This window comes from Eublepharis macularius, chromosome 1 (genome assembly GCF_028583425.1).
Source record: "Eublepharis macularius isolate TG4126 chromosome 1, MPM_Emac_v1.0, whole genome shotgun sequence".
In the NCBI taxonomy this organism is placed as follows: Eukaryota; Metazoa; Chordata; class Lepidosauria; order Squamata; family Eublepharidae; genus Eublepharis; species Eublepharis macularius.
The window spans coordinates 17,363,649-17,388,598 of record NC_072790.1 but is presented as its reverse complement, the minus strand read 5'-3'; the positions used below and the strand labels follow the sequence as shown (position 1 = coordinate 17,388,598).

Genomic DNA, 24,950 nt, shown 5'->3' with positions numbered 1-24,950 from the left:
CACAGGACAGGTGCCACATTGGGGAACGGTGCTCAGAAAAGCCACATGTGGCATGTCAAAGAGCCATATGTGGCTCCCAAGGCACAGAGTTAGCACCACTGGGGTTGGACCTGGAAGACCTGGGTTTGAATCTGTACTCTGCCATGGAAACTCACTGGGTGACTGTGGGCAAATTCCTCTTTTTCAGTCCAAGCTACATTGTAAGGTTGTTACGTTTATTTTTTTTTTGGTTGTTGTGGGTTTTCCGGGCTGTATAGCCGTGGTCTTGGCATTGTAGTTCCTGACGTTTCGCCAGCAGCTGTGACTGGCATCTTCAGAGGTGTAGCACCGAAAGACAGGGATCTCTCCGTGTCACAGTTATTTTTTTTTGTTTAAAACATTTTTATGCTCCCTTTTCACCCACCTTAGGGTCCCCAATGAACTGTCAAAAACATTAACACAACTTAAAACACACACACACACAAATAAATAAGCAAATAAATATAACGACTAAGAGAAATGTATAAACAGGAAGGAGAGGATGAATGGAGGAGGGGAAAATTATGTTGTAAGTCCCTTTGGGTCCTCACTGGGGAAGGAAGAAGGATATAAATAAAATGGAGGCCAGCACAGGAAAACTTCTCCTTCCAGCCCCCTCCTGGAACCGCAGGCATCTCCAAACGGAATTGGGGAGGAGCCATGGCTCAGTGGTAGGAGATCTGCTGGGCATGCAGAAGATCTCGGATTCAATCCCATCATCACCATTGGAAAGGATTAGACAGTGGGTGATCTGAAAGACCCTGGAGAGCCACTGGCAGTCTGAGTAGACAATATTGCCTTTGACGGACGGACTAAAGGGCCATTGTCATGTATGCCAGCGTACCTGCCATTATTGTATTATGCATTTCGCGCTGATCAGTGCTGTGCGCCAGAATTATATTCTGTATACTGTGTACGTCATCTGAGAGCGTCTTAACTGCTAACATTAATTGCAGGAGAGCCAGTGGGGCCTCTCCGTTATCTGTTGAAAATATGTACTTTCACTTTTCCAGCAAATGTCCTTGAAGGCGAGCTGCTAGCAGCAAACATTGTATCTTTTCCCAGAGACTGGGATATTTTCCTTTGTACTTCATGTATTCTAAACTAATCTGTTCTCATGTAACTTCTTTGGGGTTTCGCACCAGAATGTCAACGGACCCCAAAGGGCGGGAAGCTTCCCTATAATTAGTAATGCCTTTGTTTGAATTGTCACTTCTGCCAATTGTCACCTTCGGGTGAACACCCTGAACGGTATGGATCTCAATAAAGCTACTTCAACTGGAACACCTGTGTGTTAACTGTGGAGGGCTTGAGGGACCTAACTGCCAGGGACTGACAGCCATTTTCACATTGTCCTTATTGTAGATCCACAGTACTGCAATTGTTCCACTATACTCACAGCCGTACATATATCCTTGTAATCCACCCGTGAAAACCTGTCATCCTCCCATAATCACTGCGCTTTCGGCGAGAATGCAGATTTCGCGTGTATTCCGCTGTGTAATGCTTCTTTAGCGCTTTTTTCGCCTGCATGAGAACGTTTGGAAACACTTCTCCAGAGACCGGCCACTCAACCCCTCCTCCTTTTTTGTTTTCTGCATCCTAGGAAGACATTTCCCCGCACACAACCAGGGATCCCTGCAAGCCTTTGCAGGCTCCTGGCAACAGTGATCTTGGATCCTTTTTTTTAAAAAAAAGGCAAAATGGACAGGAAGGTGCTTTCATCAACTGTGACACGAGCGCATCCACTGCCCACAATTGTGCTTTTTCTGTGGAATATGAATTTCCGGAAGTGCAACAAAGCGGCACAAGTCAAGGCAACGTGATAGTGGGATCACAACTAACGGAATCATAGCTCAAAATTAGGAGAAAATTTAGGATATTTGAAAATGGCCAAGGTCCGATTCGGCATAGGGCAGCTTCATGTATTCATACGATTCTTTAATAGTTGCTATTATTTTTTTCAATTCATTAAAAAAAATTGCAAGTGTACTGATCATGGTTTTCCAGGAGAAAAGCCAAAAAGAAGAGCAATGCTCGGGGAATCATTCATATTTATAGAAACCTTCCCTAATGTTTGGTTAAAAAGACTAATTCACTACAACACGTGCGAATGGGGGTGGTGTACATGAGGAGAGGACACAGGTAGGGAGAAAACAAAAACTCTTCAATGAAATCTCTCAATTCATCAACAACTGGATGCAATTCAATGTCCTTGACCGATTATTCTATGGCTTCACAACAAGAGCCACCTTATTTGGCAAAAATGTTCAAGTTGTTATTATACTAAAACAAAGTTAACCCTATAAACTATTGGACCATACAGATGCATCAATGGACCAGAGTTTTTAACTGGTCTTACCTGCACCTATGCACCGAAGAAGAAAACTTGGAGAGTTGTTACCTGTCCTTCTGGAAACTTCCAATAAAGGCTAGCAGGACTTGAGTCCAGTAGGCCCTTAGGGACCAACAAGATTTCCAGAGTGTAAAGCTTTTGAGAGTCAAAACTCCCTTCCTTCTTCAGATGCTCTGAAAATCTTGTTGGTCCCTAAAGGTCCTACTGGACTCAGATCTTGCTGTTCTGCAGACCAACATGGCTACCTCGTAAAACTACCCAGTTGAAGTTGCATCTATACATCCCTGATCTATCATTGGATCATAGCAACCATTTTTAATAGCCAATGATATGTGGATAAAGTCAAAGTTTTGCAATATCTTGGAAATGCCACAAGCCCATTTTTTGCCTTCAGAATTTTATCAGTAGAGGAGGGTTGAAAAATCACCTCCCATTTCTGATACTCCTCCACTCAGCAAATAACAGGACAATTCACCCATTGTTCTCATATACGCCAGTTTGGTGTAGTGGTTAAGGGTGCTGGACTCTAATCTGGAGAACTGGGTTTGATTCCCCACTCCTCCGCTGGAAGCCAGCTGGGTGACCTTGGGTCAGTCACAGCTTCTAGGAGCTCTCTCAGCCCCACCCACCTCACAGGGTGTTTTGTTGTGGGGATAATAATGGCATACTTTGTAAACCGCTCTGAGTGGGTGTTAAGTCATCCTGAAGGGAGGTATATGAATGTTGTTGTTACACATTGCAGCTTTTATGGGGCAGAATATCTTACTCCTCATTTAGACACTCAATATTTATGATATTAAGTTGGCGCCACCATCCCTCTAAATCCTTTAGCAAATTATAACTTTCTTTTTTTGAAACTGAAGTTGTACGTTGGGGGAGGGGAAAGAAACGGAGGCAATGGCAGAGGAGAAAAAATAGTCGTACCCCTACGGTTAATGACTGGAGAATGCATCTTTGGGAACTATTTAATTATGCACACAATTGTGGTCATTTGAGATATGCCAACTAATAATAACTCAGTAGAAAAGTTTATGTAGACATGGTATTGTAGATTTGAATATTTGATGTAATATGAAGTTTTGCCAAGCAATCTCTTTTTCCAAAAATGGCTATCATTTTGATTCGGCCAACTGATTTTTATATTTGTATCAAATGATTGTATTATACGTTATTTTCATTTGTAGGTAGTTCATAATAATTGATGTTTTAGATATTTATGATCTGATAAGTAATTTTTAGCCTTATTAATCATATGGATTAATGTTTATCCGAATTTACTATATCTGTATTTTACTGGTTAACTAAATAAAATTAAAAAAGAAAAAGATGCAAACTGGCTATGCTAAAGAGAAAAATAGAGCGTGGGATGTCTCCAGTGCAGCTTTAATAGTGTGTTGGTAACATACTTGACACCCATCTGGGGGAGAGAAGTAAGCCAAAAGGTTTTAGGATGGAGTCATCAAGAAGCGATCTGGTTTTTAAATAATGTAAAGGATGGAGAGGAGAAAAAAATAAGATCAGACATGTTTTTGCATTTTACATAATTTATACTGACTATGCAGACAAAAGGATACTTCCTCTGTTAGCAGGATCAAAATATCAAGATAAATCTTACCAGCTTCCTATAGATGGGACAAGGGCTTTTATTCAGCTGGAACGTGGTGGAACGGAGTTCTGGAACCTCTTGAAAACGGTCACATGGCTGGTGGCCCCGCCCCCTGATTGCCTGACAGAGGAGAGTTTAGATCACCCTCCGCGCCACAGTGTGGAGGGCGATCTAAACTCCCCTCTGTCTGGAGATCAGGGGGCAGGGCCACCAGCCATGTGTCTATTTTCTCCGAGGGCAACCTGCTGAGTTCCACCACCTTTTTCCCAGAAAAAAAGCCCTGGATGGCACCAAGCAAGTATGCAAAGCAGCTGAGCTTGTAGGCCGTGGGCGCTGGAGGGAGGTCCGACTAGAAGGTTGTCCAGGCCAGGGGGATGTACACACACCCCTGATCCGGAGGTGGGCGACTAAGGCAGTCATTAGCTTGGTGAAAGTTTGTGAGGAGGAAAGACCAAATGGGAGGGCTTTGCAAAGGAAGCACCGACAGCACTGGACAAACCAAAAGAATTGTTTGTTTTCATGTAGAAATGCTTCCGACTCGCTGGTGTGATGAAGTGTTTTAGGTCGAGAATCATTCTCCAGTTGCCATTGTGCTAGGACACAACAAATAAGATACAGCAAGTCCCAGAAAACCATTCCTTAGATCAAGGTACCGCTTATGACTAACTCGGCTAAAGATACAATTCACTTAATTAAAAAAACAACAACAACTCTCCACCAGCTGCATATATTGCAAGCCTGGACATAATTTGTCTTAGGAAAGACTATATATTACTATCAGCCAAAACCTTGGCCTATCTCACACCTAAAACAAGGACACAGTGGTGTCTCACCATATGTTCCCTGGAGGATCCCTGGCCACAAGGATACTCGCTTGGCCTCGACCAGGGCCAGGGCCTTTTCAGTCCTGGCACCAACCTGGTGGAACTCTGTCTGTTGAAGTTAGGGCCCAGCGAGATTTGCTATCCTTCCACCGGGCCTGTAAGATAGAGATGTTCCGCCAGGCGTAAGGCTGAGGTTGGGGTGGTGGCAGGCAACCCTGCTGGTCTCCTGTTGAGGGTAGACTGAAACCCCTCACCCTGGTTTTCCACTGATATGTTTAATACTGTCTACCAGTTCCCATCTCAGGGGATATTTGGCTGGGTTAATGCAATATGGGTTGCCGTCTAGAGCTTATGTTTACTGAATTTTATACTTCCCTTTTAATGTGATTTTTTTGGTAATTGCCCGATATATGATGTTATTTGCTCTGAGCCTGCCTGCAGGGAGAGTGGACTATAAATTAAATAAGAAACAAAATACAATGCTGTGGCTAGTGGTCCGTTTCTATCCTTGGCCTCCCCTTTCACCTGCCCCTTTCACAAAGTACAACTACGAGAACTTGCTTACAGCTTGCTGTACCCAGGTACAAGTCAGCCCACCAAATGGGTAATGAGTATAGAAATGCCAACCAATTAACGGGCTGTAAACATTTGGTCAGCTGAGTGGTAGCCCCAGCTAACTTACTGACCTTCCAAGCTGGACAGGATTTAAGGGCAGCAAGCCAAGAACGTGTCTCTTGGCCTGCTTACAAAGATCCTACTTTCTTCTGGCTATTTATTTACTTAGAGCTTTTTAAACTCAGCTTTCTCCTGAACTGGATTAATGAGGTATTGTTCTAGCTCACTATGTCAAAACTCTAGGCCATAATACAGCCATGTTAGAATCCTTTCCTTTTATCCCCTTAGCTCATTGATTCATAAATCGAGCAGCAGAAAATACTTATTCCATATTTTTTTGGATACAAGGGCTAAAAGGACTGAGACATATTTTGCAATTGCGAAGTTAAATTTAGGATCCTTATCGTTAAGTGAAAGAGCAGGGTTTCTAGAGTATAATAGGATGGTTGGTTAATTAAAGGCTTAATATAATAATCCTTTATATTTTCAAAGAACCTACATTCGTAACGTTAGAATCAATGAAACCATAAGATGGAGGAAGAGAACTGGAAGAGTGCTTTCAACTTGTAAAACTTGTTGGGCAGATGGAAGTAGAAAAGGGGGAAATGATCAACAGTAAGGAAAGACAAAGGGTGCCTGAACATGTTGGCCTACAAGCTGGATTTTACCTATCAAAGAACCACACCGGGGTGCCCAAGCCACGGTTTCTCCTCCCCGCCGTGCATTCCGCCATGATCCACTTCCCTTGGCATCTACTTCCTCCTTCTCCATCATTTCTTCTCTTGGGCTCTATTCGCTGCCTTCTTCCCTTGTTATGGACTTTGTCTCCATTCTTCCTTTCCCACTGTGCCTCATTTTGCTTAACAAATTCTGTATTTGCTTCCTGGGCACATCATATGAATATATGAAGCTGCCTTACAATGAATGGGTCCGTCCAAGTTAGCACTGTCTACCCAGACTGGCAGTGGCTCTCCAGGGTCTCAGGCAGAAAAGCCTTGCACATCACATGCTCCCAGATCTTTCAACTGGAGGTCCTGAGGATTGAACTTGGGACCTTCTGCATGCCAAGAATATGCCCCACCACTGAGCCATGGCCCCTCTGTTACCTCTCCATGCAGTAATTAAAAAAAGAAAATGCTATGCTTAAACTTCACTCTTGAAACCAGTTTAGAGTAAGTGGTTTTTGATGACCGGATAATCTAACACTCCGAGCCAAAATAGACTAGATGCCTGTCACGTGGAGGACATGCGTCAGTTTCCCGCAAGGTTCCATGGGAAGTGTAGTGAGAATGAACCTCTGCCAGGGAGAAGAGGGAGACACTCCTTCTTCTCCCTGGCAGAGGTTATTTTTATAGGTATCTTGTCTAGTCCGCTCACCTCCCTCTCGCCACTGCCAGCTCCTCTTGCTCCCCTAAAAGGACTCCACAGCCAGAGCGAACCAAGAGTGTGGGCAGTGGCGAGAGGGAGCGGATTGCGCCGGTGGCGGTCAGAGGGAGCTGGCAGAGGTGATTGGCTCCTTGTCCCTCTTGCTCCCTGCCAGCACACTCCTCTTGCTCCCCTAAATGCACTCAGCAGCAAGAGGGAGTTGCGCGCACTGGCAGCAGCGAAAGGGACAAGGAGCCTATTGCCGCTGCCAGCTCCCTCTGACTGCTGCTGGCATAATTGGCTCCCTCTTGCCGCCACTTGCACTTGGTTTGCTCTGGCTGTGGAGTGCTTTTAGGGCAGCAAGAAGAGCCGGTGGCGGCGAGAGGGAGCCGAGCAGACTAGACAACGCATCTAGAGAAAGAACCTCTGCCACAGAGAAGAGGGATTCTCTCGCTCTTCTCCCTGGCAGAGGTTTTTTCTCCATTACACTTCTTGTTAAACCTTGCAGTAAATTGACGCGTGTCCTCCATGCGTCAGATATCTCATTGGTTTTGGCTCTCAGTCTACACATTTTCACCTATCACGCTTATCGGTGAACTACAGCAATGTTTCACAAGTGGATTGCTTTGTCCATGCAGAAAAAATCCAGCTGCAAATGATGGCTAGAGCACAACATCCAACAATGTGCGAGCTCAACCTTAGATGAAGCGGTGACCTGTGAGTAACCCAGAGGCAACTTCCTCCATCCGTAACATGGTCCAGTCTTGGCTTGCCAGACAGAACACGCAAATGGCAGGAAGAGGACGTGTCCACAAATAACCGGGGATGTGACTGCACCCCCCCCCCCCCCAAATCAGAAACCAAGTCTTAAAATTCAAAGGAAAAACAATGAAAATTCAACTGGCAAGGTAATTTTTGAAAAATAAAAATAACAAGCAAGAGATGATGGACCAGTGCTGGTTCTGGAGAGCGCAGCAGAGTCAACCAGGAAAAGGTGAGGGGAGTGGAAAAGTGTTGGGAAGGTAAAGCCCAGTTTCGGTGTCAAACCTTATCCTTCTAGGTTTTGCTGAAAGTGAACTAAATGCTGAAGGTTGCCTGCAGTAGCGGCGATCTTGTTCCAGACACCCAGTTCCAGCAGGCTGCAGTGACTAGAATGTCAGAGGCAGAAGCGCTTCAGGTGGGGAGCTGTGCTGGTCTGCAGTAGGAGAGCAAGACTTGAATCCAGCAGCACTTTAAAGACCCAACAAGTGGGCGGTTGTGAACAGGATGCAATTCAACACAGGTAAGTGCACAGTGTTACATCTGGGCCACAAAAACGTTAAGCACAAATACAGGATGGGGGATACACTTCTGGGTAGTAGTGTCTAAGAAAGAGATCTTGGAGTGGACTGTAAACTAAATATGAGCAGTCAGTGTGATGCGGTGGCAAAAAAGGCTAATTCAATCCTGGGTTGTATCAAAGGGGCCATATCATCGAAATCGCAGGAGGTCATAGTCCCTCTCTATACTGCCTTGGTCAGGCCACACCTGGAGTACTGTGTGCAGTTCTGGAGGCCTCACTTCAAAAAAGATGTGGACAAAATCGAGAGGGTGCAGAGGAGAGCAATGAGAATGATCAGGGGTTTGGAGACTGAGCCCTACGAGGAAAGGCTGAGGGCCTTGGGAATGTTTAGTTTGGAGACGAGGAGATTGGGGGGGGGGCATGATTGTTCTCTTTAAATATTTGAAAGGCTGTCATTTGGAGGAGGGCAAGGGGCTGTTCCAGTTGGCAGCAGAGAATAGGACTCAAAGCAACGGGATTAAATTACATGCAGAAAGGTACCGGTTGGATATTAGGAAAAACTTTTCCATGGTCAGAGTAGTTCAAAGGTGGAATCAGCTGCCTAGGGAGGTGGTGGTGAGCTCCCCTTCACTGGCAGTTTTCAAGAAGAGGCTGGATGAATACTTGTCAGAGATGCTTTAGGCTCATCCTGCATTGGGCAGAGGGTTGGACTAGAAGGTCTGTATGGCCCCTTCCAACTCTGTGATTCTATGATTTCTAGGGTGTAAGCTTTTGAGAGACAAACTCCCTTCATCAGATAAAAGTAGGAAAGATCAGGACTGGGTCCAGTAGCGCTAGATTTCCAGGGTATGGAGCTTTCAGATCTCAAGAACACAATCTCATCAGATCTCAGAAGTTAAGCAGGGTCAATCCTGATTAGTACTCGGTTGAGAGAGCAAGGAAGTCCAGGCTCGCTAAGCAGAAGCAGGCAGTGGCAACCAACCTCTGTTTGTCTCTTGCCTTGAAAACCCTAAGGGGTTGCCATATGCCAGCTGTGACTAGACAACACACACACACACAACACACATGAAGGCAAGACATGCTTTAGTAGGTACCACACATAAATGTGTTATTTATATTAAAGTAAAATTGTATTATTAGGCACACAAGCCTTCCAGGACTACTTTTCTAAAATACACGCCATCGCAGTACATTTCTGTAAAGAATGTGCAAACTTCAGTTTGTGTTAATGGAGGATACTGTCCAACACAATTTTTCTGTCCCCCCCCCCCCACACAATCCACTAAGCTCTTCACAATGTCCCCTGGCCCCTGGGCACAAACGTTTTGGGGAAATCACGTCGTTGCAGTGGAAGACAGGGAGTTCTGTTCCACTGACAGAAGTGCCTTCCGGTAGCAGAAAATTCAGTCTGGAACCAAAGCATATGGTTTTCAGCCTGCTACGGATTGCCAAGTCTAGCACTGTTGTTCACTTCACAAAAAAGTTTCTCACTGATTTTTTGGAATCTCATATCATGGCTGTCCTCAGCTCAGCTGCACAGCGAAATTGTGGCTGTGGAGTCCAAGAACATGTCACCTCGTGACTCAATGGGCCCTTCTTGACGGAAGGACTCTTATCAGAAGGGAAATGCTCTGAGTGGAGAGAGTGTTATTAATTAATTGGAGGCAAAGTCCACATTCAGACTGCTGGCAAGCCAATGCGTTCTCAACAGAGGCAGAACAAATGACTAGCTAGAATAAGGTTGCCTCCAGAGAAGGACAAGAGCTCCAGGGAAGGACATTTATTTTCAGCCATATGGAACACATTTAGGAACTGCAGGGAGGCGCTGGCATTCAGGTAACACTGCATTATACGGTAAGGAGGACATTTAAAAAGGCAAGCTTTGCCTTTGGAAATACGAAGTCGGAGCTGAAGCCCTTTTAATCCCCTTGAATTTCACTGAAAGAGAGTTAAGCATATGATTTATTTCCCTATGGAAAATCAACGGGACACAGTTTGGCACATAAGAGGAATCCTTGCGGGATCAGACCAGTGGTCCATCTAGCATAGCATCCTGTTGCACACAGAGGCCAAATATGACGGGCTGACAAACAGGGCATAGAGGCTAAGACCTCTGTGATATTCCCTCCTAGGACTGCCTTTGGTTGTGGTTCATCATGGCCAAGCAGCCACTGATGGACCGATCCTCCATGAATCAGTCTAATCAGGGCTTTTTTTCTGGGAAAAGAGGTGGTGAAACTCAGTGGTGGAATTCAGGACCGCACAATGACATCACTTTGGGTCAGCTGGAACAAGGGGGGGGGGGTTAAAGTTTAAATTGCCCTCTCGAAAATGGTCACATAGCCGGTGGCCTCGCCCAGGTGGGGCCACTGGCCATGCGACCATTTTCAAGAGGTGCAGGAACTCGGTTCCACTGTGTTCCAGCTGAAAAAAAGCCCTGTCCAATCCTCTGTAGCATTTTGCTCTCTTTATGAGACTTGCATTGCCTCCCTGTCTTTCTTTGTGTTCCCTTAGATTTTTGCTGCTGCCAAAGGCTCTCATCTTAGTTCTCTTTCAGTCTGACCCACCGTACAGGATGGCTTAGTTATATTTGGTAGACTGACAGAACGGTTAGCATGTGGGGAGGGGGTTGTGAGGTAAAAGAGGATCCTTTATTCTAGATAAAACAGATGTTTTGCTTAAACAGAACTAGAGTTTATTTCTAAGTACATATGCATAATGGTTTCATAGTAGTTCATAAATGTAATGGTTTCAAGGCAGGTACAGATCTCCAAATGTTTCTAATGGACTCAGTTACAAAGACTTATTTTTAGCTGCCACTTTTGCTAATAATAGCTACAAAGAAAAGAATACACAGACTCCCCTCAGATTACAGCATTCCACTCTTTCCCCAGAACAACTCTTAACAATGAGAGCCAGTGTTATGTAGCAGTTAGAGTGCTGGAATAGGATCTGGGAGACCCAGTTCGAATCACCATGGAAGCTTGCTGGGTGATCTTGGGCCAGAGACACCTTCTCAGCCTAACCTACCTCACAGGGTTGCTGTGAGGATAAAATGGAGAAGAAGAGAATAAGCCACTTTGGGTCCTCATTGGGGGAGAAAGGTGAGGTACAGATGAAGTAAATAAATAACGACACTCGTACATTGCACTGAACTCTTTTCCCTCTGGACGACTCCTATCAATACCATAGAAAACCAACCACAACACACTCCACTCACCCATCCAGCCCCTTTCTTTCTTCCCTTAGAGGACTGCATTTTAAACCACAGTAAACATACAGTCAAAACTCCACATGAATTAGCTGTAATAAAGCACACAAAAATATGCGCATGGCAAAATGTAACATCCCTTTTAAAAGTCATCTCTGCGAACAGCCACCACTGCATCCACAGGCAATGAGTTCCACAACTGGTTACTTGTTGTGTGCAGAATTTTACACTGGGGGGTTTCTCTGGTGGAATTGTTTTGCTTTCTATTTTGTTTGGCCTTGTCAGGAAGGGACTATTTTTAAGACAAGGTCCTCACTTTGTAGTATGGCGCGCGCGCGCACACACAGCACTACCATGTTAAGCCCAGACAGATGAAAACGTACATACACAGTAACGTATGGAAATGGAAATATGCTCAAAAGACACTGCTACATGGTTGTTACACAACAGCCAGCGATTCCAGCTCCTCCTTCCTGAGATCGATAAATCACTTCTGGCAGGTAGCTGGGAAGCAGCTGCTAATGATAGTTTCACTCTGGAGGAGAGGAAGTAACCTTTTAACCTGGCCTGCTGCTGTTTGTCTTACAACTGTGACAAAAGAACAGATGAAAACAACAGGCCAACAACGGTCACGGGAGACCTGGGTGCAGGAGAACAGGCCCAGACTCACAGCATGAGCACGTATTTCAAATACTGGGAAGCAACCGCCTCAGTCCACAGATTCTGCCTTTATACTCCACGGAGCAATTTTTTTTCTCACACAGAAAACGTGGCACAGTAAGAAATCAATGATAAAGTGTGGCATGGCAGTTAGAGTACTTCACTTAGGATCTGGGAGACCCAACTTCGAATCCTTGCTCTGCCATAGAAGCTTGGGCTACTTTGACCTTGAGCTTGGGCCAGTCACTAGCCCTCTGCCTGAACCTGCCTCACAGTTGTGTTGTCCTGACGATAAAATGGAGAAGAAGGATGTAAACTGCTTTGGGTCCCCACTGGAGAGAAAATCAGGGTATAAATAAAATAACTAAAAATAAATAAATCCAGAGGAGTTAGCTATTAGTCTGTAGTTACAAAATAGTAAAGAGTCCAGTAGCACCTTTAAGACTAACCAACTTTATTGTAGCACAAGCTTTCAAGAACCACAGCTCTCTTCGTCAGATGAGAGAGAACTGTGGTTCTCGAAAGCTGATGATGCATCTGACGAAGAGAGCTGTGGTTCTCGAAAGCTTATGCTTATGCTACAATAAAGTTGGTTAGTCTTAAAGGTGCTACCGGACTCTTTACTATTTTAAAAATAAACAAAAGACTGCCTTGCATAAATATCTTCATACTACACATCTGGAGTAATCTCCCCTCCCCAGCATTTACAGAAAGCCTCTGGTGGATTCAAGTTTATTGGAGGCCAAATTTTCCAATAATCTGAAGGTGTGCAGGTGCCATAACCTTGCTCAGGTTAAGAAAGAAATTATCTGGGAACCCTATATACACTGCTTTGAGCTCAAAGCAACAGTGGGATATAAATGTAATGGCATGTATCCAACCCCTTCACTCCGAAAACTTTGAAATTTTCCTCCATCTTAATAATCCTCCTTCCAGGTAAAGACCCAAGTCCCCTAGGCTACAGGAAGGCTTTTAATTTTGCTGTGCAGCATGGCAGGATTTGGGCTACTAAGTTAGTGAAACATGTCCCAATAAACTGTTGTTTAAAGAATCACAGGAAGTCAAGATTGGTGTCACGTATCTTGGATACTGCAATCTATTGCAGACCAAGACTGCTACCCCACCTGAAACAGAAAGTCAAGTTTCACAACCACAAGCAAAATCTTGGTACCACCTGTGATACTTTCTGTGGCTTAGACAGAGCCACATTCACGGTCACCGTCAACCAAAAGAGTCATGTGACTAACATATGCGCTGAACATCTCTAATGTATCCGCTGCATGGAAAGAAAACCTTCAGAAACCAAAATCAGAAGAGATTTGAAAGACCCAGCCGCATGTGGCTCTCAGGCCACAGAGTGAGTATCACAGCATGAGACCATTAATATTTTCACCCACAGCCTACATTCTTAGCCACTAGCTCTTCACCATCTGCAAAGACTTTCCATGTATATAAATCACAGGGTGGGCAAACCAGGTTGGAAGGCAACACATCTGTTTGTGAAAAGGAACGAAGGCACCTGAGTCCACAGAAAATAATCCTCTGCGATTTTTTTTTTATCCATCATGCCTGAATCCGGTTGCATCTCCCTCCAAGCTACCAAGTGCCATAACGAAGTCCATCAGAGGGGAAAGAGGCAGCAGCCGGGCATCCTTGCTCTGAGGCTAGATTCATCTCCCTCCAAGCTACTAAGTGCCATAACGAAGTCCATCAGAGGGGAAAGAGGCAGCAGCCGGGCATCCTTGCTCTGAGGCTAGATTCATCTCCCTCCAAGCTACCAAGTGCCATAACGAAGTCCATCAGAGGGGAAAGAGGCAGCAGCCGGGCATCCTTGCTCTGAGGCTAGATTCATCTCCCTCCAAGCTACCAAGTGCCATAACGAAGTCCATCAGAGGGGAAAGAGGCAGCAGCCGGGCATCCTTGCTCTGAGGCTAGATTCATCTCCCTCCAAGCTACCAAGTGCCATAACGAAGTCCATCAGAGGGGAAAGAGGCAGCAGCCGGGCATCCTTGCTCTGAGGCTAGATTCATCTCCCTCCAAGCTACCAAGTGCCATAACGAAGTCCATCAGAGGGGAAAGAGGCAGAAGCTGGGCATCCTTGCTCTGAGGCTAGATTCATCTCCCTCCAAGCTACCAAGTGCCATAACGAAGTCCATCAGAGGGGAAAGAGGCAGCAGCCGGGCATCCTTGCTCTGAGGCTAGATTCATCTCCCTCCAAGCTACCAAGTGCCATAACTAAGTCCATCAGAGGGGAAAGAGGCAGCAGCCGGGCATCCTTGCTCTGAGGCTAGATTCATCTCCCTCCAAGCTACCAAGTGCCATAACTAAGTCCATCAGAGGGGAAAGAGGCAGCAGCCGGGCATCCTTCCTCTGAGGCTAGATTCATCTCCCTCCAAGCTACCAAGTGCCATAACTAAGTCCATCAGAGGGGAAAGAGGCAGCAGCCGGGCATCCTTCCTCTGAGGCTAGATTCATCTCCCTCCAAGCTACCAAGTGCCATAACTAAGTCCATCAGAGGGGAAAGAGGCAGCAGCTGGGCATCCTTCCTCTGAGGCTAGATTCATCTTCCTCCAAGTGCCATAACCAAGCTACCAAGTGCCATAACCAAGACAATACCATCTGCGGGGGAGGTGGGGGCAGCAGCCAGGCATTCTTCCATCATACTTGGGCCCAGTTTTCCCTCCTGGAATGCTCTTTTTAATTCTCTATGAAACAACTTTCGAAGTGATCTGTGTGTGTGTAAAAAACAGGGCGCGCGCGCGCACACACACACACACACACAAATCCACTGAATGAAAACCAAACAGTGAGAAGTACTTACTGTAAAGACATCGTCATCTCCAACTTCAGTCTCATTATGGATGGTGGAGGAGGAAGTCGTGGATCCTAGGAAGACATATGATGATGTATGTTATTTTTATAAACTGCTCCTGCAGTCCAGCAGACCTGCTTAGATGGCTGTGAAGGACTATGATTTGGCAGCTTGCGCTGCACTTCCTTTTGGCCCAGAAGCCCGTCTTAAAATTGGCCCACATTTCAAAAGCCATTGGCAACATAAGCAGGCTGTGCCAGAAAAAAAAATCCTAACAAAGACGCCAGCTGCATGCTTGGATCTGATGTATATGTTCTTCTGGACCATGGCCAAAGATTTTTGTTTTTACAGAAGCAATTAATTTTATCGAGATATTCTTGGCGAGTTCTTAAACACATCTTTGAAAATGGTAAAAGTAGGTAGGTTGGAAAGATGACTAAAACCTGTTTAAATGTATTTAAATGTCTTTAAACTGAATTGGGGTTTTTTTTGGAGGGGGGGTAAAGGAAAAATATGAAGCAAGCTAGTCTTAAAATGTAACTGCTTTACCTGGAACCATACAGCCCTGAACAACTTATTCCAACACAAAGAGCAGGCAAGGTTGGAAGTCCTAATATCTCATGAACGGTACTGGGTTATGAGTTGTACAACTGTATTTGATAGGATAATCAAGAAAACAAGGAGACAGATGCCATTAACAGCGATTCTTTCCAACATAAGGGGAAGACTGCTATATTGTATATTCAGACTGGCAGGGGCTTTCCAGGGTCTTGAGGTCTTTCACATCATCTACTGCCGGATCCTTGTTAACTAGAGATGCTGGGAATCGAATCTGGGGCCTTCTGCATGCCAAGCAGATGCCCTAACCACTGAGCCACGGCCCCTCCCCTAATCCAGTCAACCCCAGGAGAACTACAGTAGGTTACTAGCAATGGACAAACTTCTGATGTACAAGTTCTTGGATTCACCAGCAGATGGAAAGCTTTATCATTTCAATCCCATCCCCCCCACCCACAAATGGTAATTTGATATTTTGATTTAAGGGCCGGTAGAAATGAATAAATGGCTTTAGTCTCCAAGTTGGGACCAAAGAGCCAGATTTCTGCTGCAACAGGAAGGATCGAGAAACGTCTTACGCTACCTTCGTTGAGATCTTCAATGGCTTTCCTTACACCTCTGTCAAATGCACGGGCGTCGGCAGGACTTAGAAACGTCAGCCCAAACTTGCGGTTGTCAACTCTCCAGTGGTGAAATGTAGGGTTTGCTTTAGTGTAAATCAAGTCCTTTTTCACATAGCATTCCAGTACCACCTGGAGTTTAAACACAAGCAGAGATAAAGCGATGATTATCAGTAAAAGATGGGTGGGGGACTTCCTCTAATGTACTCAAAAGAGCCAACTGCTTTTTTCTCCCTGCTACAGGGAGATCTCGCTTCATAGAGGTAGTCAGTAAAAACAGTTGGGGAATGCAACCGAAACATGCTCGAAAGCTTCCTGATTGATGAGGAAATGATACACTTCTAGTTCACCCAGAGAGTTTAATTTCCGCACTAACCAAGCTTGGCTCCTCTTCTCCCGCTAGATTCAGTTGCAAAAATATGTAGCTGCTATAAAAGCCCTGGGGTGCAGAGTGGTAAGCTGTAGTGCTGCAGCCCAAGCTCTGCTCATGACCTGAGTTTTGTGGCTAACTCGGGTTTCTGCAGTCCCAGTCGGATGCTCTAACCACTATGCCACACTGACGTGGACAGGGAAGGCCAGGGATTCAATTAAGGGTTGTCAACTCCAGATCGGGAAATTCATGGAATATTGAGGGTGATATCTCAGGAGGGAGCCCAGTTGGGACATGACGCCATAGAGTCCACCCTCTTAACCTGCCATTTCCTCCAAGGGAACTGATTTCTGTATTTTGGAGAAAAGTTGCAATTCCAGAAGAACTTCAGGCTCTACTGGCTGGTTGGCAGCCCTAATCCAGTCACCACAGCTAGTTAACTAAATGAGCCTGGACTAGCACAACAACTCTTGATGGCAGACCACATAGCTCCAGGGGTGATCTACAGATCTGGGGTGACAATTAGGTCAGGATTCAAGGCAGCTGTGTCTTCTTGTTTGTAAAAGCTTCTGAAAGCTAGTGAAGGAGAGCGGAGAGAGCTCCGAGAAGCTGTGACTGGCTGAAGCTGTGACTGGCCCCCAAGGCCACCCAGCTGGCTTCAAGTGGAGGAGTGGGGAATCAAACTCAGTTCTCCAGATTAGAGTCCCATCGCTCTTAACCACTACACCAAACAGGCCAACAGCCAGTGGGCGCAAGGGTCTGAAGGAATGAGTGCCTGAGACCTGTTGTGTCAAAGACAGATATAAATGGGACATATTGTGGTGGAACTCACTGATATGGAGTACTGGCACCTTTGGGGGGGACTTTCCCAAGCCCTGAGGGGGCAACTGGTGAAATTTGGTCCACCTTATACAAAAAGCAGTACATACACATAATGCATCTACCTATATAAATAAAGTTGCCTTCATCGGAAGCACGGTTTTTGTCCACATTTCCAAACTGTGGCTGGGGGGAGGGGCATTCAGTTATAAATACTGCATATTTTGGTGGGTGACCCTAGATTAGAGCTTAAGAACCAACGGGACAGTTTTGTTACCGCCACGCTGAGTTGTGGGGATTAAATGGGCGAATACCACATGCGCAATTCTGAGCACTTTGGGAAGACTGGCACTGATAAAAACAAACAAGACCTTCTTCTCAGGCCTCTTGGTTGATTAAAAAAGCCTGCTTTCTTTCTTGACCCACCCTCTTTCCCATTCAATTTGGTGCAAATCAGCAAGACCTCTCAGTTCTATAAAAAGGTAGGCATCAATCCGCAAGACAAATGGCTCTCGCCTTCTCTCTCTACCAGCCCCATACCTTGAACAGAAGGTGGCATACATTATTCATTGCCATTTTAAAAAGCTTGAATTACTCAGTGCAACTGTGACCAGCTTTGCAGATACTTCACACTTCAAATCCATTATGCAGTTAAAGGCAGCATTTAGGGGAAAAAATAAAGCATCAGTTTCACTTTTTGGAGTAAAGCGTTAAGGATATATACATTATTTTTCTTTTTTTAAAGGAGGTTTGAAACATTAATGTGCAGCTGCTATTTTTGGCAGATGACAGATAACGTTCCTTTGAATTTAGAGGAGAACTATTTTTCACGAAGTGGCATGCACAGTCTTGTCACATGTTAAAGCTGTTTGCATGTTCGGTTCATTTTCTCGTTATTAAAAAAAAAAGCAGAGACTGAATTAGATTCCATTACCAGCTTGTCTTTTTGCCTTTCCCCATGAATCAGAAATCCACTTCTGCCACTGCCCTCAGGGTACATAATCTTGCAGACGCCAACTCGACTAAGGCCGCCTCCTTCTTGAGGAAGCCATCCCCCACTGGAGTCATCTCGGGTCATAACCACAGCTTTGACTCTAACAATATAGCTGTCACTGTAACAGACAACAAAGAACAGGGCATGGTTAGATCAGATTGGGAACTGGACAAATTTTAGCATGTACCTTGAGCTACAGAATCTAAACCTAGAGATCAGCAGCCGTCTTGCAGATGAAGACACTTTTCATAACAGATTCCACCCCCCCTCCCCCGAGGTCCTGGAACTAAAATGTGGAATAGGGTCCACCACTATCCAACTTGATGTTCAACAACACCAGAAAAACCTTTAACTGACTTGGGCTTATGGTTCTTAACCTGCATGTGTGAAACCTGAATTCTGCAACCTCTAAATTCTCTCCTTAAAACATTTAGGTTTCTTAACTCTTAAATGTTTCATTTTTATAAGCTGGAAAATATTTACCATGAGCGTTTTATTTTCCTATTTCAACACTCCCCAAAGATGTATTGAATGCATGCCTTATTCCAGAAGCTCAAACAAGGCCCTGACCTGGGCCGATTCCAGACGGCCCTCCGTATCCCGAAACGTCGCGCGTCATCGCGTTTTCTCACGCGACGGAAATGCAATATTTCACATTTTACGCGCGACGTTTCGGGATGCGGAGGGCCGTCTGGAGTCGGCCTTGGATGGCCTAGCCTACACAATCTCATCAAATCTCAAAAGCTAAGCCGAATCAGCACTGGTTAAGTATAGAGTTGCTATGTAGAGGCAGGTAATGGCAAACCACCTCTGAACATCTTATGCCTCGAAAACCCCACAGGGTCACCATAAGTTGGCAGTGACTTGACAGCACTCCCACCCCCATCCCGTGGCCCAACATGTAATAAGCACGTATCTTATTTCAGAGTTCTGAACACTATGTTGTTCTCTTTTCCCATCTCAGTGTGCCAGTTGTATCCAACACAATTCACTTATTTTCAGCGCTTCTTTACTATTTCCACTTTCTGGACAAATGCCTACTACTTATGAGTTTCAGGTCTTTCTTATTTAGAATTGACAAAAACGTATAATCTAACAGTCCACTTGGAGAGATCACAACTGTTATATTCTTAATTCCAGAAATAACTCATTTAAGATTTGCACATGGCCCATCACATCTCTCCCTCTCAACACTCTATACTTGATGTGTAGCCGCTGAGAGCAGAACCACAAGTGACAAAAGGCACAGATTGGACACTTGCCAGCTTTCCTCAAGTTTTGGCGGGAAATGTAGGCAGCTTAGCGGAATGTTGGACAAGTGACAGTCGAAAAGTCCATTGGACAGCAGTCGGAGAGCCAAGCTGCAAGACCAGGATGCCTACAATTCCCATCAAAATTTGAGGGAAGCTGACAAGTGTCCAATCTGTGCCTTTTGTCACTTGTGGTTCTGCTCTAAGAGACTTTCAGTGCCATCCTACACAGTTACTCCGTTCTTATCTTGCTGGAATTAATAGGCTTAGACTGCATTCCCCTCTGAACTATAAGAATCGGCAAATCCCCCTTTTGAATCCTGCATCTACCATGAACCTGCAAGGTGGGTGTAGGTAAGCGGCTCTCAACCTCCATCCCCCCCAACCGTAATATGTGAATAATAAAAATATAACTAGTGTCTACATAATGCTCTGAACAATCAAAAGTGCTGTAGAAGTGCTGAACGAATGGTAAAGATTTCTTTCCTGTAGCTTTACAGGTGTCCTTCACCATCTGTTTAAAAATTCTTTAAGGTAGTTCTTTTCAATCAAGGCTAGCAGAAATAGAAGTATTCTCAATTAATAAATGTAAGATTCGAGTCCAGTAGCACCTTAAAAACCAACCAGTTTTCCAGGATTTAAGCTTCTGAAAGTGAAAGCTCCCATCATTAGATACCTGGAAACCTTGTTGGTCTTTAAGGAGCTACTGGACTCAAATCTTGCATTTCTCCTGCACACCACCTGAAACTATCTTCCATAAATGTATGTTCCCCAAATGGTTTCTGAAATGGTGTTTGAGTCAGAACACAGCCCCATCTAATTCTTAACTTATGTTCACTGCCTCAAAAATATGTACCTGCACTTTACGGTTACACTTTCTGCACATTTCAGTTCCACCATCTTACCTTCTAGATGTTAGATATTTCTGATTTCCTGTGGGAAAGTTCATGGATTTAAATCCATGTCAGGACGCTCAGAAATTTAGATAGCATGCTCAGTTAATGTGTAAGGGAAACCCATTTCATTTGAATGGGGAGGGGTGGTGGTTGTGAATTTCCTGCATTGTGCATGGGGTTGGACTAGATGACCCTGGAGATCCCTTCCAACCATACGGTTCTATGAGGTCTTATTCCAAGAAGCCATTTTTTATCTTCTCCCTTCAAAATACATTATGTAGGTTCTCTAGGGGCTCTTCTTGTCTGATTATGTACTCAACTGCTGCAACTACTGCCTTATCAAACAGCCAGGTCTGAGATCCAAGCCACGACCACAAAGCTACATATATTTTTGGAATCGTTCCCCTATATTTCTCCTCAGCAAGGAACACCTGCTATTAGATGCTCTGCTTTGTGATACAAAACCACACACAATTATGGTTTGGTTTCAATTGGTGAAATTATTGAGTATCTTTAAGGCAATTATTCAGAATGCAAAATGTTACATACAATATAAAAAAAACTTTTCTAAAAAAGATCACATAATAGTTATGTGAGAAAGCACCACTCAAAGAGAACCCACGCACTCTTTTCTCTGATGGTGTTTTCTAGCTTATGTTAACTGAGTAAAACATAAATCAGGGGGCATCTTTAATACTAACTCAGTTGGTTTGATTAGTCTTAAAGGTGCCACTTGATTTCGGCTTTAATTTTCTTACAACAGACTGACCTAGCTGCTGTTTCGAAAATATCACACTAACTGGTTGGAGTTCTATTTTAGCTCAGTTGAAGGGGAAAAAATACTCATCTCGAGACTCTCCAACTGCCTAGCAACCTTCCAGTCCTTTCCATGGCTGTGTTTAAAGGTTCTTATTCATCCCACCCAGAACAAAAGCTGTAAGGATTCTCACAGCCAAGATACTGGAGAAGACCTCATGTTTTTACTTAGCAGACATTACACTTTACCTCACATATGGAAACAATGGGCTACACAAGGTTCTTGCAATACATTCAATCGTCATTTTGTCTGAAAGGGACAAGGTGCCTATTTTCTGCCTCAGGTGGTTTTTCATAGCATGGGGATGCATATTTATTTACGTCTTTTATACCTCTTTCCAACGGGAATCCAGAGCAAAGTAAATTCTCTTCCAATTTATTATCATACCCTGCTGCTTGCAGATAAAGCTAGAGTTAATAGCTTAGTAAAAGGAGTTGGCACTCCTGGTGTTGACACAATCTGTCAAGCGTGTCCTCAATATAGTCTCCTCTGAAGGTAGTCTGACACACACACACACACACACACACACACACACACACACACACACACACACACACACACACACACACACACACACAACTTTTATAAATTCTAGCTGCCAACTTATTATTATTTACTTCATATATATCCTGCCTTTCTCTCCAGTGGGGATCCAAAGCAGTTTACCTCCTCACAACAACCCTGTGAGGTAGGTTAAGCTGAGAGTCAGTCTGGCCCAAGGTCACCCATAACAGAGTGGGATTCAAACCCAGGTCTGCTAGACCTTCGTCCAACACTGCAAAAATAAGTTAGCATTGGTTTTCAAGGATTCAGTTAATACAGATCATGTAAATTTGATTTACAGGGCAATCCTAAGGACACTTTCCTGGGAGTGTCACTGAATAGACCTGAGTAGGATTCCAAGTAGACCTGTTTAGGATTGCTCTCTTAGAACTTTACTGGCTGCTTCACACACAAGACTTATTTACACTTCTAAATGCCCAATTAAACAGGCAATATCTGAATTGGACACAATTTTTTATAACTTTATTTAAAAGAAGAAAAAAGAGAATGGAAAGTGAGTAAAGAATCCTGAAGAGAATACAGAATAATAGATTTAAACTACAACAAAAAATGTAAGCAAGATATATAACGACATAGCTAATTTTTGTAATATTACTCCTCTCCCTCTCAATTATTTATACCCAGAATTTTATACTCAACATTCTATATTCAATCATATACATCACATTTTTTAGTCAACATTTTTAGGATCTTGATTTTATCACTGATCTATGTCCTCGTTAACTATTCTTGATTTTTCTTAATTTCCAGCTACACATTTCTGGAATGCCTATGTTGGTCTGTTGTGCATATAAGAAGTTAATTTAGTCAGAGGCATATTCATACAATTTATTCGTTCGTTCATCTGGACAAAATTCCGTTTTCCATTTTTCTGCATAAGGACACACATTTTTGAAATTGCTACTGGTGGCTATTTTACTGGTTATTTTTTGATAATTTTGTGAAGTATTGTTTTTATTTTTACCACCTCACTTGTGTCTGTTTTGTGGGAGAAAGGCAGGCCTGTAAAATGCCTATGAACCTACCCATTCACTCTGGTTGTCTCCCGATGCCCTGTTTTGGCTGCCCCTGCCATCTGAGAATAGACAGGTGGCATTCTGAAAAAGGGCCTTCTTGGTCGTGGCACCGAGACTTTGGAATTCCCTCCCCATGGAGACGTGTTTGACTCTCTATCGTAGTCTTCCATTACCCCTTCCTGCTTATGTGTCTACATGTTTCATTTCTTTTAAGTATTTTATATTATGCTTTTTAATGTCTCAAATGTTTTTATTGTTCAGTGCCTTGGGGAGCCTGACTTGGGTGGAAAGGAAGCATAAAAGATTTTAAAGTCAATAAATAGAACACAACACTGATCTTCAGGTTTGGTACAGGATGAGTGTTCCAGCACAAAAATCTACACTTCCACTATCAAACCAAAGCACAGCAAGATCTGTGCTAAAATCCACAAAGTACATTTTCATACCCTTGCTTCACCTCTTTTTAAAAATTAAACTTAGTGGACATGAGGTATTGATTTTATATAATGTTTTATGTTGCTCAGAAGTAGATTCAATGCATTTCCTTTGGAAAAAAGGATTTGAAAAAAAAACCATGCTTGCAATTATTATATCATATTACTTCAGCTGAAAATATTATTGTGGCCCATTGTATCTTTTGAAACACCTTATAAGAAAATGCTTCCTGGAATATTTGCATTAAGTACCCATCACGGTGTGCTCTTTACTTAGCAATCACAGGGCTTTGGCTAAGAAGCAGGATATAAATGTAAAATTATAGGCATTTGTTTAACTGCCTTCTGTTGGTACTTAAGGTTAAAAAAGCATTACAGCTCTTCGTTTTTTTAAACTAGGAAATAACTCTGCCAAAGTTTGATCATGGGATCCTTTTATAGAATTCTACCAATAAAACCACTCCTTTGCTTCTGCTAAGCAGGGCGGAAAGATCTATCAGCACCCACATTCCAAGGGATTTCACCAATGTTCCTATCTATGGGATACGAACTATTCGAGCTGGTTTTGTGCATTTATGCCTATCCATTCCAATTTCAAATCTTTAATTAATAGCCATCAAATTGATTAAAAAAATTGGAACAGAACCTTGACTGGAAATTTTGGCTAAGCTTGTGTCGGAATATTAGCAACATAAAAGCAGCTCATAAAAACTTTGGCACTCCTAATTAGACTTGCAGTGATTCTACATAACTCATTAGGGCTGCAGCCAACAGTTCAGTAACTATGGACAATATTAAGGAGACTGGGATGACCTTATTGTGTGTTCTGTGCCGTCAAGTCGCCTCCGACCTATGGTGACCTTATGAATGAAAGACCTCCCAAACGTCCTATCATTAACAGACCTGCTCAGATCCTGCAAACTGGAGGACATGGCTTTTTTTATTGAGTCAAGCCATCTTGTTTTAGGTCTTCCGCTTTTCCTTCTGTCTTCCACTTTTCCTAGCATTACTGACTTTTCCAGAGAGTCTTATTTTCACTTGATGTGACCAAAGTACAATAGCCTCAGTTTTGTCATTTTAGCTTCTACCGAGAATTCAGGCTTGATTTGATCTACAGCTCACTTTTTGTCTTTTTGGCCATCCATGGTATACGCAAAACTCTCCTCCAGCACCACATTTCAAATGAATCAGTTTTCTTCCTGTCCGCTTTCTTCACTGTCCAACTTTCACATCCATACATCATAATGGGGAATACCGTAGTTTGGATTATCTTGATCTTGGTCCCCAGAGAGTCATCTTTATCTTTAAGGGAAACCCTATGATGAGAAGCCACTGTTTGCATCTACTCCTCCCTCCCCTCTCCATCTATATATCTGACCAGTTTCTTCTTGCCCTCCATGCATCTGACGAAGAGAACTGTGATTCTCGAAAGCTTATGCTACAATAAAGTTGGTTAGTCTTAAAGGTGCTACTGGACTCTTTTTGACCTACGATGAGACAATCCAAAATGATCTTATTGGGAGCCTCTATTCGACGTCAGAAATATATACACTTGTTGACATTCCGGTCTCAATATTAAATCGATCTAGTACTGGATTTATACATAAGTTTAGTCAACTACATGTAGTTTAGAGCTTGACAAAACACTTCCAGACCAGGCCTGCCTAGGGTTATTCCTGCTGCTGGGAGCTCCTCCAGCTGCACTCCCAACTCCGCCTCTCCCTCAACCCTACCCCTGCCATCTTTTGACGGCATGGCTTGCCCAGACTGGCCCCGCCTTCCCAGCGGTGACCCAACTTCCCCCGCAGCTAGCCATGTTTAGTTCTGGCTGGGCTGCTCAGAGCACAGAGATACCCTGCAAGA

General features: G+C 43.9%; 1 protein-coding gene across 1 annotated transcript in view; it reads right to left on the bottom strand.

Moving 5' to 3' along the window:
- The window catches only part of SPRED2 (sprouty related EVH1 domain containing 2), a 104,438-nt gene that overhangs the window by 12,738 nt on the left and 66,750 nt on the right, over positions 1 to 24,950 (bottom strand). The window contains exons 2-4 of the mRNA XM_054975526.1: positions 18,051 to 18,228; positions 15,891 to 16,059; positions 14,759 to 14,823 (exon numbers count right to left, since the gene is read on the bottom strand). Of these exons, the coding sequence (XP_054831501.1) occupies positions 14,759 to 14,823; positions 15,891 to 16,059; positions 18,051 to 18,228 (412 nt within the window). The remainder of the gene's footprint in view (positions 1 to 14,758; positions 14,824 to 15,890; positions 16,060 to 18,050; positions 18,229 to 24,950) is intronic.